The 18,540-nt window shown below is 62.9% G+C and overlaps 2 protein-coding genes across 2 annotated transcripts; one reads left to right on the forward strand and one right to left on the reverse strand.

The window, feature by feature from the left end:
• Positions 1-279: 279 nt before the first annotated feature.
• VWA5B2 (von Willebrand factor A domain containing 5B2) lies at positions 280-8,711 on the reverse strand. Its single transcript, XM_065640188.1, has 21 exons — positions 8,573-8,711; positions 8,046-8,207; positions 7,453-7,678; positions 7,195-7,349; positions 6,626-6,757; positions 6,380-6,504; positions 6,069-6,245; positions 5,866-5,976; positions 5,541-5,743; positions 5,155-5,269; positions 4,886-5,071; positions 4,623-4,782; positions 4,259-4,548; positions 2,905-3,130; positions 2,473-2,817; positions 2,257-2,394; positions 2,065-2,184; positions 1,755-1,832; positions 1,514-1,583; positions 1,194-1,302; positions 280-888 (listed from the first exon to the last, which is right to left on the reverse strand). Exons 1-21 carry the CDS (start codon positions 8,709-8,711, stop codon positions 280-282), a joined length of 3,876 nt encoding a protein of 1,291 aa, XP_065496260.1.
• A 6,462-nt stretch (positions 8,712-15,173) lies between these two features.
• On the forward strand, positions 15,174-18,322 carry LOC135991565 (uncharacterized). The gene is made up of 2 exons (XM_065640280.1): positions 15,174-15,326; positions 16,392-18,322. The coding sequence occupies exon 2, from the start codon at positions 16,416-16,418 to the stop codon at positions 17,547-17,549; it is 1,134 nt and encodes a 377-aa protein (XP_065496352.1). The 5' UTR covers positions 15,174-15,326; positions 16,392-16,415; the 3' UTR covers positions 17,550-18,322.
• The last annotated feature ends 218 nt before the right edge of the window (positions 18,323-18,540 follow it).

The raw sequence follows: 18,540 nt of genomic DNA on the forward strand, positions 1-18,540 counted from the left end.
AGCCCTGGGGATCAGCCTCTGGGGTGAGGTTAAGACACAGGATCTGCAAAACCAGTTTGTCTCAAGGTTTGAATCACCTCGATGCAGCGCAGGGATCCCTCCAGCACAGCTTTTCCTAGATCCCTGTCCGCTCCCTCCCAAAGGAGATGACTGGGATGGGGTGAACCCACCCCCAGGGCTCTGGTACCCCCAGCGTGGCCTGAACGGGCTGCTGGCTCCCTGCCCATAACAGAGACGCAGTGTGGAGCCAGGCGTCTTTATTGGCCCCTCTGGTGGCCGTCAGACATTGTTGGGGTTGTAGCACAGCATGTTCAGCTTGATGTTCTCGTCCCAGTGCCGCAGCAGCAGGAACAAGTGCCTGGCCGCCCCTTTGAGACAACCCACATCCAGCCCCTCGGGCAGCCGCTGCGCCTGCAGCCACGCATCCGCCTTGGCCGCCACCAGCTCCCACTCCTCAAAGAAGCCAGCACAGCGATGCTCCAGCCATGCCAAGGCCACCGCCGTGGCCCAGCTGGCACTTTCCAGGTCCTCCGGCCCTGCATCCTGCCAGCTCAGCCCTGTTTCGGACTGGGCGGCTGAGTGGGGGCCGGTGTCAGACTCGGAGCCGTGCCCGCTGTCCGCCTGCGCCCACACCACCGCGCTGGGCACCTCGGAGCAGGTGCTGCGGGACAGGGGCGAGCCGGGCTGGGGGGCTGCGGGGGGCTCCTCGCCCTCCTCGCCGCCAGGCACTGCCTCAGGGCTGCTCCTAGCCCCCGGGGACGTGGGGCTGAGGCTGGCACGGTGGGAGGCATAGGGGGAGGCGCGGCGCAGGCGGTCCAGGGGGATCTGCACCACTTCGGAGAAGCTCTCGGTGAGCTGGAACGGCCCCCGGGCTTGCTGCAGCTGCACCTGCAGTGAGGGGGCAGGTGACTGGGGGGATGCAGGCAGGGGCACAGACCCACTGCAGTCCCCGGCACTCAGCGGTGGAGGCTGCAGGAGTGTCCTTGGGGCACGGGGACTGTCCAGTGCCCCCGCCTCAAGAGCCAGCAAAGGCCCCCAGGGCGATTCAAGGATGCAGTGGGGCTGAGCAGGCAGCCCCTGGGTTTGCATCCTCTGCTGCTGGGCATCGCCTGGGCAGCTCAGGTGCACCCCAGCAGGGACGGTGCCTGCTCAGGCACCCCGGCCTGGAATGGGGACGTGGACGGGGTCCTTACCAGTGGGAGGTAGTCGTGGCTGGCGTGGTTGCTGGAGCACTCGCTCTCTGGGCTGAGGCACTGTGGGCGCAGCGCCAGGCTGGGCCCCCTGCGCCTGCCCAAGCTGAACCTGGGGGGCAAATGTGCGAGTTAAGTGGGGGGCAGTTCTCCAAGAACCCCAGCCTGCTGCAGGGAAGGGGCTGGAGCACCAAACATCTCCCTTTACACTGCAGGAGCAGGCAGGGACATTGCACCTGCAGCACCCAAGAAGTGGCACTGTCCCTCCCTGCAATATGCCATTTTTTTGGGGCCGCTCATCCCTCCCCACCCCGCAACCTCACCTGGAGCCAGCAATGCTCTCTGTGGATTTCTGGGAGCCCATGGACATGGTGGAGGGGCTGGTTGGGGGCCCTGCAAAGTGGGGCAGAACTGAGCATGGGGGCGCCATGATGCACCCAGAGCTGTGTCCTGCCCCCCAGCACCTGTGAGGGCACAGCAGATGCTCCAGGTCTCAGCTGCCAGCAACAGGGTGCTGGGGGCAGCCCCTGTCCCCCCCATCCTGCTCCCTCCACCCAGACACACCATTGGAGCAGTTCGGCTTTTCCCAGCCATAGGTGGGAGAAGAGACGCTGGCCGGAGATCCAGGGGTCTCGTCTCGATCTGCAAAACAGCAGAGCCCTGAGGGGCCCTGGGCTCCCAGGCACGGAGCTGCTGCCGGGGCTGCTACACTGCCCGCCCCCCAGCATGTCCCCCCCGAAGTGTGGGGCAGAGACTAATGTCTCTTCCTGGCCACCCACAGCATTCCAGAGCCAGGAGCTGGGGGTCCGCAGGGCCGCAGTGCTCAGGCAGGTCCCCAGGGAGCACAAGCCGATGTAAGGGTCTGGATCGGTACCTGCAGCGATGGGAGCCTCATCCTGCTCCTCTCTGTCCCGCTGCTGCCCCAGACCTGCTGAGGAACTCCTGTGGGGCCAGCTCCCCGCCGCAGTGGCTCGTGGCCGGCTGGCCGAGCCAGCTGCAAGGGACAGTGCCACCTCAGTCCCCTCACAGTCCCCTCCCCAGCACGCCGAGCCCCCCCGAGCCGTACCTGTGCCCCACACCTCGGGGGCTGCGGGCAGGGCTGCCTGCGTGGCACCGTCCACGGGCACCAGGTGGGTGTAGAGGGAAGGCACGTTGCAGGCTTTGCTGGTTTGCACGGCTTTCAGGCGAAACCTGCGAGCGAAACCTGCCCAGAGAGAGGTGGTTAGAGGTGGGAGGATGCCAAGGCCATGGCAGGTTGGGGGGAACACTCACCGGCACCCACCCTGCTCCAGCTCGGCTTCCCGCTGTGCTGCATTCTCATTGTCTTGAATGACAGACCGTGCGGCCAAGCGGTGCAGCGGCTTGTCCCAGCCCTTGCCCCCCTGTCGCAGGGGGTTCCCCCCATCTGGCCCCTCCCGGGGCTGCAGCAGTGGCTCCAGTGATGCTGTCACCTCCCAGGACACGGGCTTGCCAGCTCGCAGCGCGTGGATCACCACCTGGCAGCGCAGGGGCAAGCTGGCATCGCCCGGGCTGGGCTCCCCGGGCTCAGGCACTGGCGAGGCGCTGAAGAGGTAGGAGGGCTCCACCAGCATGTCCCAGTCCAGGTGGGTGGGCGAGAGAAGGTTATCTGGACAATGGCAAGACATGGGCTCAGTGAGGCAGGGGCGCCCAGCTCTGTCCCCATCACCCTCGCCCCCCAGGAGCCAGCACACACTCGACTCCACCGTGCTGGGCTGCAGCCGCCGTGTCCGGGATCCCAGCTGGTCCAGCCGCCCCTCCAGGGACTGGTTCCTCTTCTGCGACACCTTCTCTAGAGCCCGGCAGAGCCGGTGGGCGTCCAGCTCCCCGTGCGGCGAGGAAAAGCTGCGGCCAGCCAGGGCAGCACGTGCCAGCGCCTTCTTCCGCCGTGCCAGCTCCTCCGTGCTCAGGGCCACCGGCACCTGTGGCGGGGAAAGGCTGATGGCGAGCCCAGCAAAGGCACCGGCACTGAGCCCAGGCTGTGCCGAGCCATGACGGGGCACCTGCGGCCCCAGTGGCTGTTGGCCGGAGCCGCTGGCTGACACGCAGCCCCAGCACACCACAGGCTGGCACCCACAGCCTCCTGAGGTGACCGACGATGCTTTGCCAGGCTCCTCACACGTGTGGGAAGGACTGACGGCACCGAGGCAGGAGTCTGCGAACTTCCCTCAGGGCTGACTCAGGCTGATGCTGAGGCAGGAGGAGCTGGTGGGGGTTTCTGTGCATGCAGGATTGCTCAGGCTGGATGATGCTATGGTGGGATGAGGTCCCCAGCACAAAGTGGTGTCCCCACACCGAGGAACTTCACCTAAAAGCTACGGCAGGGCAGCAGCACCCATGCCACCTCTTGCCCTGGCAGCGGGGAGCCTGGGAGGGATCGTTTACACTGCAGGGAAATCACTTACGCTTGACATTTCGACAGCAAAGGTCACCAGCTGTGCTGTTGTGCGGCAGGAGCGGGTTACCTAAGCCATGCCACTGGGACGGAGTGTGTCCCGGGGCTGGGTGACAGCTGGCCTCGCCTGGCCGCGGGGCCAGTGTTACCAAGGGAGCTGCCTCTCCCCATCCCAGCCTCCTGGCTGGGCTTTAAACCCAGCTATGAAGCAGCGGGGACATGTCCCATCGCTAATTAAGCACCCAGCTGCATTGGCTGCGGGGTGAAGGAGCCGAGCAGGAGCTCAGCCAGCCCACCCTGTCCTTTCCCACTGGGCAGGTTTCCTTACCTGATGCCAACCCAGCAATTTTCACTTGATTTCTGCAGCATCTGAGCTGGCTAGGGAGTTTGTTAACCACCTAGGTGACTAGTGGCCCGGGGAGGTGGAGGACCAGCTACTTTGTCCCCAGCTGTCCCATTCCAGTAGGGCAAAACCAACCAAGGAGCCTCCTCGCAGCATGTACAGCTGATCCTTCCTTAAAACCCAGACCACAGCACTCCAGTTTCCAGGCCGGTGGCTGGGCTGTGTCCAGGCACAACGGGGCAGCAAACACCCCTGCTAAACCAGGAGCAACCCCCCCATTCATGAGCCCTTGCACCCCACTAGCATCCTTACCTTGGTGCCAGCCGAGGCAGAGGGCAGCGGCGCGGATTTGGTGGAGGACTCGCAGAGGGACAGGCTCTTCTGGCCCTGCTGGGAGGTGGCATCGGTGCCGGGGGCCGAGGAGCCGCCCTCGGGGGCCACGTCGTGGGAGCCGGTGGACTCGCTGCTGGTGGAGCTGCGGGAGAGCAGCCCCTGGCTGCGGTCGGTGCTGACAGAGCAGTGCGTCAGGACATACTGCTCCTGGATGTAGGAGGGCTGGTAAATCCGCTTCCAGATGTCTCCCCCTGAAACAGGATCCGCACCTGCCCAGCGAGTGCACGTCCCATCAGCCTGTGGCTCCACACCTGCCGCCCACCCCCGCCACGGCCCCACTCACTCCGTTCTGACGCCTCTGTGCCCCCGGTGGAGAGCTCCAGGGAGGCATCCCTGGATCCCGGGGTGCTCCGGGGCGGTGGGCGGCTCTCCCCGGGACTGGGCATCTCCTCCTGGGAGGGCAAGGCTGAGCTGCGGGAGCCTCGGTGAGCCCCTTCCCGGCCCTGGGGTAGAGAGGGGACTGCAGTCACCCCCCTGGCACGGGGAGAAGTTGGCAGCACCAGGAACGTGTGTCCTCCCCATGCCGGGGGGTGATGACAGTCGTACCAGCGGGCGCCTGTCGCGGAAGCGGGCGATGCTGTAGAGGACGCAGTAGCTGACGAGGCGGTCACCAGGGTAGAGGGCTGGGAGCTCGGTGGGCGAGAGCAGAGCCTCCATGCTATCGGGGACGTACCAGTCGATGGTGATGTCGCTGATGGCTGGCTCGATTGCCTTCTTCAGGGACTTGATCAGCTGGGGCAGGAAGAGGAGCTGGCATCGGACACTGTGGTAGCCCCTGTGTCCCCCACATCGCCCCATGCACACCTGGGCATTACCTTGGGCTGCAGCCTCTCAGCCGGGCTCAGGAACTCAGCACAGCCCCTGCTGACCTTGGCCATGGCCTTCAGCAGCCGCCGGCACGCCCGTGGGCCCATGCCGAAGCTGAAGCACCTGCAGGAGAGCTGGGCAATGAAAAGCCACAGCCACGCTGGTGCCAGGGCCTGGCCAGGGGTGTTTGATGGCCAAAGGTGCCGCCCTGGCTGCCTGCTGGCTTGGGGCACCGCAGGGGAAGCCAAGCCAGTGGGGTTGAGGGATGCGATGGGTGAAGAACACCCTTAGGGCTGGTGCAGATGAAACTTGGGGCTGCAGAAGGAAGAAGTGGTGGGAACGGTCCAGGGCACATGGAGAGCATCGTGACCCTGTCATGGCCCTGATGCCGTACCTGACAGTGCTGGCCTGCCTGCGCAGCAGCCGGAGGATCCTGCCCGTGTTGCCCGCTGCCGCGTCGGTGAAGAGGAAGAGCTGGCGGGGGTAGCTGTGGTGCAGGGGCTGCGCCAGCGCCCAGCCCAGGGCCACCAGCAGGTTGGTGACACCCTCGTCCACCCGTAGCCCCCCGAGGTGCTCGCAGGCTCGGCGCAGCGTCTCCTGCTTGCACAGAGAGTGGCCTCGCAGCGGTCCCCGGGGTCACCAGCCCCCAGCCCATGTCGGGTGCGGCAGGAGGGGGCATGGGGAGGGGCGGGGCGCGCACTGTGCCCGGCGGCACTCACGTTGCTGCAGAGGCGACTGGATGGGAAGAGCGGCTTGACATCAGTGCCAAAGCCAGCAACGTTGAGCAGTGTCCCCGATGGGAGGCTCTTCAGGGCCACCAGCAAAGCCTCCTGGGGTGACAGCGGGGACCAGGGAGAGCTGCTACGGACCAGGCACCCGGGCAGCACCCCCAGCCCCATGGTACCCTGTGGTTGTGCCTCACCTTGACCTTGTTGAGGTCGGGGCCGCTCATGGTGCTGCTGCAGTCGATGAGGAAGAGGATCTCGCGGGTGACGCTCTGCAGGTCCCTGGGGACATCCTCCGTGGCCGGGCAGAAGTTCAGCATCAGCACAGGGTTGGGGAAGATGTCTTTGTGGAAGCGCTTCTGCACAAAAGCCACCTGCGAGCCAGGCAGGCCAGGGGCTTTCTCACACCCCCCCGGTCTGTGCCAAGGTCTTCCTCACCCCTCTTCCCTCCGCCTCCCCCTTCCTCCTCCTCCTCCGCACCGGGCCAGCGATGGCCATGCCCTGTCACCTGTCTCTCGCCGCTGCGATCCTTCCTGGCAATCCGTGCATAATCGCGGCGGCTCCGGATGTGGGCCTCGTACTCGGGGTACGTCATGGTGCCGTCCTCCATCACCAGGTGGGGGTGGTGAGGCTCTGGGGGGCACAAGGGGGTTCGGAGCTGCCCCATGCCACAGGGGTCTGGGAGATGCTCCAGATGCTTTTGGGGCGATGCCACATCTTCCCCAAACCTGCTCAGGGCACCATCCCCACTTACCACAGGGGTAGAGGATGATCTCCAGGTCTCTGTCATAGCAGTGGGGCTCGGCCAGGGTGACACGGGTGGTGGCGGCAGAGCTGGCCCAGGGGTCGGCGTCGGCTCGCAGGGCGTGGGTCGGGCTCTCCAGCCCTGCGGGGACACGAGGCTCTGCGACAGTCCCTCACACCCCCCAGCCCCCGGGCTCCGTGCCTGTGCCAGCCCTGGCACGGTGTTGGTGGCTGCTCCCCGCCAGCTCTAATGGGATTAACTGGGCTGGCAGCCAGGAGTGTGTCCCCACCGCCCCGCATCCCCTCCTCGCCCGTCCTCCCCCATCCGCCACATCTCCCCAGCGATGCTGACCCAGCACTGCCCAAAGCCACATGTGGGGAGACTTTAGGGGGGGTCTCAGCCCCGGGGATGGGGAAAGGGCTTTTTTGCAGGTAGGGAGTGCAAAAGGCTGCCCAGGAAGGGGGCTTGTGTCCCCCTAGAAGCACAGAGGGACCAGGGGGACGCCACTCCGGGGAATGTCACCCATGTTTTAGGAGGTTTTGCCCAACAAACTGACACCGCCTGAGCTGCCCCCCTACCTGCCAGCAAGCAGGGGCCCTTCACCAGCAGCTCGAAGGCAAACTCGTAAGGAAAGGGGTTGCAAGGTCGTCCCCGAAAGACATCGACGCTCTCTACAGGCACCGTGGGGGTCGGCAGGCTCCGGGCACCCGGCCCCCCGAAACAGCTGGTGGGGCTGCGAGGGGAGAGGCAGTGATGGCTCCCACCCCCCTCCCTGCTCACCCAGCGTCGGCATTCCCCCCCAGGATGGCGGAGACTGAGGAAGCCATGAAAATCACCATAGGGCCAACCTGTCGTCACACAAGCTTGCCGGCTCGCTCTCGGGGACAGTAGGGACGCGGGGCACGAGGACGGGGGGCAGGCGGAGGCGCAGGGCCCCGTCCGGCAGCGTGGGCAGCTCCTGCGCCGTGCTCAGGGTGACGGCCAGGCTTTCCACCGGGCACAGCGCGCCCGTGACGATGACGAAGGTGGAGCGCTCTGTGTCTTCGTCCAGGACAAGGTGGCCTGGGCAGGGAAGGGATGGCGGGAGGGTCAGCAAAACGTGCAGGGTTGGGGAAGGGGGGAGCTAATTAGAATCATAGAATGTCCTGAGTTGGAAGGGGCGCACAAGGATCGCTCAGTCCAACTCCTGTCCCTGCTTTGCACTAATTATTCTCAAAGGGGACAATAGAGTGCAGGTGTAATGAAGACCATGCAAAGGGATGGGTAAAGCCCCAGGGAAGCTGAGGTCTCCAGCCCCAGAGACCCCTCCAAGGCGCCAGGGTGGCCTGGCAGGAGCTCTCAGCCCTCGCATCCCCACACTTCATCCCTGCTCGCTCAGAGCCTCCTGGCCAGGAGGACCCAGCAGCATCACCAGTGCCACAGCACTCACCGCTGGCACAGCGGCGCGGCCGGCTGGAGCTGGGGCCGCACTGGAGGCAGCAATCCCGCGCCCGGTGCCGGTTCTGGACCTGGAACGTCACCCGCCGGCTGCCTGCCACTGCCTCGAAGCCGGCCACCACCTCCGACTCCTCCAGCGGGTAGATGAAGATGCCTGTGGGTGGGAGAGAGCCCAGAGGCAGATCCCAGGACAGGCATCGCCGTGGCACCGGCTGGCCATGGCAGCACCGCTAAGGGCAGGGCGATTTAAATCCACGGGTGAGGGGCAACACGCAGTAAGGACCCACAGGCTGGTTCGCCTGGAGGAAGGCAGGGAGGAAGAAATCCTCCTGTTCCTCAGCATTGAGAATGTTTTTGCCTGGCCTCACTCAATGCTGGGTGTCGGTGGTTCCCCCACCATCGCTGGCCTTCGCCTTCACCCCCTAAACTGAACAATGCTTGATGCTCTCCAGCACGGGTGTTTTTAGGGGGCTGTGCAGGCAGCCCAGGTCCCTGCCAGTCCCAGTAGCCCCCCCTTACCTTCCACAGGCTCCTCGTGGGGGTTGGTGTACACGAGGTGAGCAGTGATGCTTAGGGAGTACCCATTGGCACAAGCCTTCACCCTGGAGCTCTTCAGGGGCAAAGCCTCCCAGGAGGAGAGGGAATACAGGCCCGGCATGGTCCCTCGGTGAGCGGCTGTGGGCAGAAAGGAGGCAGGTGCTGGGTGCTCGGGGAAGGGGTCTGCCGAGAGGCAGCTTGTGCACGCAAACTGCTTCCATCTGCCCAGCCTGCGAGGGGGGAGCAGGGGAGCAGGTCCCCTGCCCTCCCCGCCCCCGGAGATGCTGCTCTGCAGCATCTACAAAACACATGGACCTGGACCCAGGTCTCTGCTCAGACCCCAGCCCACCTGCAAACTGGGTCTGAAGCTACAGAAGCCCACAGAGAGCTCTTCTACCCCATGGGTAAATCAACTTGGCAGTGAAATGACCGCTGATGTACGGCAGTGACTGCTGATGTATAGCAGCAATTACATGCAAGCCCCAAACCTTGGCAGACAAGCAGAGGCTCCTAGACAGGTCAGATAACAGCCAGCCGCATGCAGCCCATCTCTCAGCCACCCCAAAGCACCTTGATGGCTCCAGAGCCTCCCCAGACCATCTCTTGCACTGGCTGGGAGAGGAGCATCTGCTGCACCCATCTCCATCCACCCACAGAGGTTACCAGGGTAATTTGTTTAAAAAAAAAAAAAAAAAAAAAGGAAAAGGAAGGGTGAGAAGCCCACAGTGTAACTAGGACAAAACAGTGAACAGTGTTTGCTGGGGGTTTAATAATTAACAACAAGGTCAGCACTGCACTGAAGAGCAGCACAGAGGGGAAGGCGCTGCTGGGGGGAGCCCCGCTCGGGGACGATGCTCTCTGCCTCGGGGCGAGTGATGCTCTGCCCAGAGACGGACGCGTGTGGCATCCCAGCCTTCTGCAGGAAAAGAGATGGCCGGGGGTGCTTTCCAGCCAGGGCACCAGCCCACTCCACACCTCTGTTTCTCTTGGGAAAACCACCTGGGAGCAGCATCCTAAATGACTGCCTGGAGCCAAGGCATCTCTCTATTGTCACCCCGTCCCGTGCCATCAAATATTCTCCTAAAATATTTGGGTCAGCCTCAGCCTTGCCTCTCTATGAACAGTATGCGTGGGTCCCACTCCAGACACGGGTCTGCAGCTCCTCGCTGAATTCCACACTGACCCCAAGTACCCACTAGCCAACAGCAGCGAGGTCCCCACGTCACGCTGTGTCCTGGTGCTCCGGCGTGCAACACACCCGGGCAAGGACAAGGCCAGGTACAAGCCAGCCATCTGGTCCTCTGGCTCCAGTGGCCTTTGTCCCAGGAACAGCTTGTACGAGCAGCAGTAACGTGAGGCTCAGGGTGCCCTCGGCGTGCAGTCACAGGGTGTCTCTCCCAGAGCATCCCTGAAAGCGGAGGAGGGCTACAGCCTCGGAGGCAGAGCCAGGACTGAGCCTGCAGCCGGTGCAAGACAGGGAGCCCCCCGAGAAGCGCAGAAGTGCATTAGCAACGTGGCTGCATCCCAGGAAAATAAGTCCATTATGCTGGAGGGGAGCTGTTTACATGCTCAATTGGCAATGCAGGGTTATGCTGCCAGGCCTTGACCACCCTCCACTCCGCATGCAGGATGCTGCTGAGCCCCCCAGATTGCTCTCCCAACATGCAGGGTGGCACAGGGGCAACACACAGCTCGGCTTTTCTCCACACTGGCCATCCCACCACTGGGAACATCCTCAGCCAGGTCCTGCCCTGACCACAGCACCCAACCCCTCTGGAGACAGGGACGCCCCCAGCCCATCCACATCGAGCCATTAAATATGGATTTCATCCCAAAGCACTTCCATTTGTTCCCAAGACACCCAGCTTAATGCTCAGCAACGCTCCTGCTATTTGCTGTGCTGCCTGTTGGCCGGGGCACTGCCAGCTTGTTTACCAGGGACTTACCGGAGAAGCCGTCCCGGCTGCTTTTTATCACTTCTCTTTACATTTACCCTTGCAGAGTAAACAGGGTCCATCTGGCCCTGCCGCACCTTGTGGTGGTGAGTCTAAGCCCCATGGTAATGAATAAAACCAGACCCAACGTCCTCTCCCCGACCTCTTCATCTTCTTACCCTGGGGCAGCAAATCGTCCCCAGGTGCCAGCATGGCATCACCAAAAGATCGCCACCCTCCTCCCCATCTCCAGCATGGTCACCAGTGCCTTTGCAGCCCCCTCCTCTTCCTCCCTTCCCACCTGCTGCCCACAGGAGCTGGTTTAACCAGCAGCATCCCCGATACAGAGAGGGCTGCAGCAGGAACGGGGCTGGGGGCGGCTCACTGTGCCGGCAGCAAAAAGCTCTCGGTGAAGGCAAGGAGGAGCTAACTTTTCTCTAGGTCAGAATAACTTAATGTTTCCCTTCTCACCCGTGGGCAGGTTGAGTTTTCTAGCAAGGCTGCTCCAGCAAGCCGGGCGCCTGAGCCCAGCCCACCCTCCTTAGCTGCCTGCAAAGTTGTCAGAGTTTCACCTGCTGCAGCAAGAGCCACCCTCGCCGGGGTGCAGCGTGGTCCTGGGGAAGGATGAGGCCAACTCTGGCACCAGCAAACCCAGTGGAAATTTCCACTGGTGACAGATGCACAGGCTGGTACAAGGATGGAAGGAGAGGAGCCCAAGCCTCTGCAGCAGCACCTGGAGCCAGGAGGCATGGCTGCCCCTCCTGCTCATCCACTTTACCCCCTCTTCCCTCCTCACAGGACATCCCCACGTCGCTTGGTTGGGATGGGGCACAGGGGAAGTGGAGCAGGATCCGTCCCAACTCCCGGAGCAGGGAGGAGGCCGTAGAGGCAGGAGGTGATGGGCGCTGCTGCCTGGGGCATGCCACTTTGCGGAGAGCCCAAAAAGAAGGAGAGGAGGTGAAAGGGATTTCCCTGGCAGCTTCAAGCAAAGGGGACAGGACAAAGGGCTGTTCCCAGCCCAAGCATCCTGCCGGCGGTGCTGTCCCCTGGCTGGCACTGCTGCTTCATCTGCTAGAGAGACAAAACAGAGAGCAGAGCCTGCTGCACACACACACACACGCATGTACACATGTACATGTGTCCCAACACACGCACCGCATCCAGGACCTGTGCTGCTGCTCTCTCCTCCCCAGAGCTGCTAAAACCCCTGGAAAACCCCAGCCCCATGCCAGGGAACAGGAGTTACTTGCCCTTGATGCACCTTAGCACAGGTAACCCCCAAAAAGATGTCCCAGCCTCACAGATTTCCCTCAACATGGGCACACCCCAGGAGGGCAGCCCTGCAAAAGGGTCCTGCTCCCCTGGACATGGGACGTTCGTGGTGTGGGCCAGGGACCGGTTGCTGACACCCTGGGGCACGTTTCCAGCAGTTATCTGAGCCAGCCCTGTCAGAGCCACTCCGGATGGTGATTTCAGCACTTTCGTGGCCCTGCTGCCTTATCTCCCACCTCTCATCCCTCCTGCCATCCGGGGCTGCCCCGGCAGCACACGTGCAACTCTGAGGCACCCAGAATTTGTAGGATACCCGCAGGGTCCCAGACCACTGTGGCCCCAGACCCCCCCGACCCTGGCGCTTACCTGGAGGAGGAGGAGGATGACACAGGGGCTGCAGGCTCGGCTCAGCACCCGCTGGTCCCTGCCCTGGGGGTGGGTTTCCCTGCCCCTCTGGCTGGGGGCTGTGGTACCCAGGGGGGTGAGCGGTCCTTCCCCGCCTCTCCCTGCTGCAGGCTCCCTCTCTGGCACTGGCTCCTTCACCGCCCTCGCTCCATCCCTCACTCCCTGTGCCAGCAGCAGAGCTGCTCCAAGCCCAGCCTCATTAAAGAGACACACTCCCTGGTACTGCTGCCCCAGGGAGAGCTGGGGGATGCTCTCACCGATGGCACTGGGGGTCTCAGGGGACAGCCAGCACCCACAGAGGGTGACAGGCACTGGCCAAGAGCAGAGCCCACCGCTGTGGGCCGCTCTGCACCCACAGCGTGGTGATGTCCAGCCAAACCCGGGTGCTGGTGATACCACAGGGTAATGCTGTGGCATCCACAAGCACGGGGTTTGGCTGCCTGGGACACGCAGCCACCCCTTGCGTCCTCCCCGCAAAGAAAAGCATGAGGCAAAACACAAATCCCCATCAGCCAACTGAACAAATACCGTGGGCCACAAGTGTCATGACCAGCTTAGCTGGGAAAGGTCTCAGCTGCTCTGAGACTACTGCAAGAAGACCAAGCGCAGGCAGACGCTGGGCATCCACCACAAACCCAGATGCCCTGGGGTCCCACCAGGGCAGTTCTCATCAGCCTCCATGTGCTGCAGTGAAATCCCAGCCCTGAAGGGCAGGAAAGAAGGGGGATTTGGGGAGAGCCCAGCCTTTGGGTGACAAGTGTGCCAACAAGCCCCCTTGGGGAGGGTGGAGATGGTCAGGAAACCCCAGCAAAGCCAGGAGGCATGTGCTGGCAGGGAGATCTCACAGCCCAGGGCTGGGAATCCCTCAGCCACCACTGCAGCCTCAGATTTGGGGCTAATCCCTGCCCTGCCTCTCCCAGGCAGCTCCCTCACTGTGCAATAGATAGGACTGTGCTGCTGCAGCTCTCTTTATAGAGCACCCAGAGGGGAACACCCACCCTCCTGCGCACCACAAAACCCACCATCGCAGCCACACCGAACCTGGAGCCCAGCCACACAGGCACAAACCAGGGCAGAAAGAGCAGGCAGCACTGGGGGGTGAGCGGTCCCTGGTCCTCAGCAGGTGACTTCGGAGTGGCACTGGAGGGAGGAGGCCTGGCAGAGCAGCGTCTCCCCACCAGATCTCACCTCTCAGCTGACACACACGCTGCTATGGCTTTGGCTCCTCAGCACAGGTTTCAGAGGTGATGGCAGGACCAAAGGGGAAGATCTTGGTGGAAGACGCCCGTTGCTGCATGCAGTAGCATGGGACACACTCCCTCCTCCCGACCCCTCACCCTGCACTTCAGCCAACACAATTATCTGGCAGAGAAGCACTCTGCATGTCCCCAGGGTGCTTGCACGAGCATGCTGAGCCATTCTTTCTCCCCGTGCTGGATGCCCCACGGCACGCCGCTTCCCCTCCTTGTGCCGCATGTGGAGAGAGGAGAGCTAAAGTGTGCAGCTGCGCTCCTTCCCTTCATTAATGTCCGCAGGAGAAGGGTGCTAACCTATATATGACCCCCGCACATGACAGACACCAACTCTGCGAGCTACTGGAGGCACAGCACGTACTGCAGCACATCCACCCAGCCTGTGCTGTGCACGGGGCTCCCGCTCTCATCGTCACAGCAAGTGTCACGGCTGCTCCAGCCCCAGAAAAACAAAACAAAACAACTCGCAAGCTTTGATTTTTCTCTGAGATATTGTTTCTAGGCCAAGCTGAGGCGAAGAAAAGCTTCCAAATGCAAGCGCTGGGTCGGTGCCACCAGCCAGGGAGATGTGGCTTGGCCAGCCCACAGCGTCAGACATTGTCTGCAGCCCCGGTGTTAACGGCAGGCGAACAACCACAGCGCACTGAGCGCCAAGGATGCAGCTGAGCCTCCCCCAGCCCGCCAGCAATGTGCGGCAGCCCCAGGGAGGTGCAGATGGGCTCCATCCTGCTCCGTACAGCACTCACACCAGCATCAGACAACAGGCATGCATGTCCCCGCTCTGCACCGTCACGGCTTCCCTACAGCAGCTCATCACAGCCATAAATAAACCCGTAGAGAGCTCAGCATTGCTTTTCAGCAGAGTGCCGAGCTAATGCGCATGTTAAACCCTGCAAACACAGTCCTGGCTCAGCCCAACACAATTAAATGCCTTTTTGCCCCCAAAACCCCAAGCAGCCCTCCCCAGAGGCTTCCGTATCACCCAAGGGGCCAGTCACAACCAGGATATTTATCCTCAAATCATCTGTACCTTGTCCTGGGTTTATTGAGCTGAATCATCACCCAGAGACAGGGTCGGCTGGAGGGAGCGCAGACCGTGAAGCTCTTGCAGATGCTCTCAGGCCCTAAGTCACTGATAAGCCCTGCAAATTGAATGCTATGGGAGGAAATAACCCAAAGCCCGGGGAGATACCAGCCGTTGTCAGGCTGGGAGCGACCACACTCAATGCAACTGTGGCTTCTCAGAGCCAGCTGAGGCTGTAAAGCCAGGGGCTCTGCCTGCAGGGAGAGGGGCAGGGGTGTCCTGTTCAGCTCTCTGCTGCTCGTTCATCAGCGCAAATTAAACGAGACCCTGCGGAAAGGCAGCCATGGAGAAAAAAGGGAACGCTGATGTTGTTTCTGGTCAAAATCAGGTGCGCCTCGGTTTAACCTGTGCAATATTGGTCTGCTCAGCTGCAGAGAGTTACAGACAGGCTGGAAGGAGAATGCAGCAGGAAATGAAACATCAGCAGAGATAGAGATGGCTCATGGAGACATCAGGGACCCCTGAGGAAAAGAGCTGGGAAAGGTGCCAGCGCTCCTCCTGCCCAGACTTAACCGAAACCCTCCCGGGATGATGCCGGCACGGGCAGATCCCAGCACACGCACTGGAGGCTGCTGGGTTTCCTTCCCGCAGCTGAAAACGGCAGCAGCCACCCCGTGGCAGCACCAGGTTGCTGCCGAAAACGGAACTCCGCGGGTTTCAGGAACTCGAAACTCCCACGCCCCTGAGGCCGGCCCAGCTGCGCGGGGGTTGGTGCTGGACCCTGGATCAGCTCGGTGCCAGCAGCAGCAGCAGCAGCCGGGGCTCGGCAGCACCGCGGTTCTGGTCAGGTCAGCTCAGCTCGTCCCTTCGCACGGGAGCGCAGGCGGGGTGCTGGGTGCCGGGCGGGGCTGTGCCTGCGTTCCTGCCAGGCTCGGGCCCCTGCCCGCAGGCAGGGATGGGGCGCACGGCGCTGGGGCCCCTTCCCAGGGGCGGCGGATGAGGAGTCAGGCTGGAGAGACGGGGCTGGGAGAGGGGCCGGGAGGACCTGGAAGAGAAACCAGCCCCGAAGGCCCGGGGGAGGGAGGGCAGGGCGCGGTGGGAGCTGCGGGGCCTCGACCCCAGCCCAGAGCAAAATCATGTTTGCGGGGGCGATGCGGGAGGGAACCAGAAGTGAAGGGGGTAGCGGGACGGGGACCGGGCAAGTCCGGGCAGGTCGCCGGCGGGCGGGGATGGCCGAGCGGCTGCTTCCCTCTAGCGGGGAGCGGCGGGGGGGTCGGTCGCACCCTTGCAGCGCAGCCCGGCCCGCAGCGCCGCTCCCGCCGCGCCCCCCCCGCGTCCCGGGGCCGCCGCCGCCGCGGGCACGTGGTGCGGGCGGGACGCGCTTCCGGAGCGGCGGCGGCGGCGCGGTGAGAGCGGGCGGGGTCCCGGGGAGCTCCGGGCCCTGCGTCCCGGCCGCAGAGCACGCGGGGGGTGCCCCGGGGCGGTGCGGGGCGCGCCCTCCCACGCCGGCCGGGTGACGGGCCCTCGGGGAGCCCGCCCGGTCCCCGGCGGCCGCGGGCACCGCTCTCCAGGTGCGCTCCCTTGTCCCCTGCGGAGGTGGCCCCGAGAGGACCCCGCTGCCCCCCTGCCCTGTCCCCTGGGTTGCTGAGCCGCCGCGGGGCGGGAGCACAGGCAGGGGCGGGCAGCCCTGGCCCCACGCAGGGCTGGGTTTCACGGGGGTGGGGGGATGCACAAGCACCCCGGCACCGCTGAACCAGCCAGCATGCCAGTGCGGTGTGTCACCTCAGAGAAGGCGTGGGGACAGAGCTGCGCGGGCAGGGGGTGCCAGCACCTTGGAGCAGGCGGAGAGAGTACCAAAGAAAGGCAAATGTATGTTCTGGGGATGTGCATTCAACTTTATTCCATACCCACAGCACGAGAACCTCTGACATATAACGATGGGGAGACCCAGGAAAGAGACCACAGGCACATCATCCCCTCGGCCTGCCACAACCGCCTCCAAAACTGCCCCTGCTGCGCCACTGCCTTCCACTTCGGCCACCCGGGCCAAGGCCACGGCTGCGGGCAGCCGATCCAGGAGTTCTCCAGCTGCCGGGGCTGCCGGCCCCAGCCGGGGAGAGGGGACAAAGCCAGACTCCTCTCAGCCGAGACCTGCAGCATCTCGCGGAGCCCGAGGAGATGCCAGGGACCAGCACAGAGCATCCACCAGGAGTTGCCCTGCAACCCCAAAGCAGCCACCTGATACCAAAGGAGCCGCCGGTCCAGCCAGACCTAACCCTCGTCCACAGAAGCAGCAGCCTGAGGCTGACCCAAGCAGCGCCTGGAGACAGTTCCTGCCCGCTCTGGAGAACCAGGACATTCCGTGGGTGGAGAAGGAGACGCGTGGCCAGAGGAGCAACCCCAAGTGGTACGAGTGGCGGGAGAACCGCATCACCGCCTCTGTGGCCCCCAGGATCGCAAACAGCAAGTTTGCCAACGGCAAGACATCTGAGGTGCCCCAGTCCTACCTGAAAGCAGTGGTGAGCTCCAGCCCTGGTGCGCAGACGCCAGCCATGTCCTGGGGGCTGCGCAACGAGAAGGTGGCCGTGCAGGCCTACGAGCAGCTGAAGTCGCGGGAACTGGGCAGCCCGGTGCGGGTGGAGGACTGCGGCCTCTTCATTGACCGGGAGAAGAACTGGATCGCTGCCAGCCCGGACGGCATCATCAAGGAGGCGGCCACGGGGAAGACCCTGGGGCTGCTGGAGGTGAAGTGTCCCTACAAGCACAGGAACAGGACGGTGCGCGAGGCCTGCAAGGACAAGGACTTCTGCCTGGAGTTGGACGGGGATTCCTACGCCCTGAAGAGGGATCACGCCTACTTCACCCAGGTCCAGTGCCAGCTGGCGGCTGCTGGCTTCCAGCGGGCTGACTTCGTGGTGCACACCACCAAGGAGACGGCCGTGGTCCCCGTGGAGTTCGATGCTGAGTTCTGGGGACAGACGGTGCCCAAGCTGGAGAAGTTTTACACCGAGGCGGTGATTCCCCACCTGGAGGAGAAAGCAGGCGGCTCCGTCTGGGCCAAGGAGGAGTAGACAGCCCCCACCTGCCTCCCTTCCCATATGCTCGCTTGGCCACACAAACCCAGCTTTGGCCTCTAGCTTAGAATTTACGCCCAGTTTTGCTGCTGTTCTTAGACCATTCGCTGCCTCTGCCCCCATGCAAGTGCCTCAGGACTGAAACGTTGTACCAGCAGGACCCTGCTTTGGTAAGGGTCCATACAGTGACTTCTTCCTGCCCTAGCCAGGGTGGCACTGGGCCCCTGATGTCTGCTTGTCCTGTCCCCCTCACTTCATCTCCCATCTGATGGAAGCTGGCACACCTCTGGATCTGCAGGAGAAGCCAGTGATACCTCTGTGCTGGAATCACAGACTGACTTTGTGGAGAAAACTGGATCCTTTGGCACCTAAACTGCTGTCAGGACTAAATCGTAACTTCACTCCAGAGCGGAGACAGAGCAAGGGAAGGTATATCAGAGCCCAAGAGCAAAACACAGCTTTGGGGCGAAATAGTGCTGTGCCTTAAGAGCCATGGTGAGGACACGTGGCCACCCTTCCTTCCCGAGCCGTCAGACCTGCTGCTGCTTTGGAGTAACCTGTGATGCTCACGATAGTTGGCTGCAGCCTTAGGAAGATGGTCCCCATCCAAGAGGTTGTCCCCCAGCCTGTGCAACTCCAGAGGACCTCCCCGTGGGGCATCCCCATGTGCTGCAGCAGGGCGGGGAGGTGGTCATAGAATCATTTGGGTTGGAAAAACCCTCCAGATCATCGATTCCAACTGTTATGGCTCTATTAAATACGAGATGCACACTGGCCTTGCTCATTCCCTGTTGTTTGTACGGTGTGATGTTTATCATAGAATAGAATAATTTCAGTTGGAAGAGGCCATCAGGATCATTGAGTCCAACCATAACCTAACCTAACTCTAGCACTAAACCGTGTCCCTATGAACCTCATCTAAATGCCTTTTAAACCCCTCCAGCGATGGTGACTCCACCACTTCCCTGGGCAGCCTGTTCCAATGCCT

The sequence above is a fragment of the Caloenas nicobarica genome, chromosome 8, assembly GCF_036013445.1.
Source record: "Caloenas nicobarica isolate bCalNic1 chromosome 8, bCalNic1.hap1, whole genome shotgun sequence".
Classification (NCBI taxonomy): Eukaryota; Metazoa; Chordata; class Aves; order Columbiformes; family Columbidae; genus Caloenas; species Caloenas nicobarica.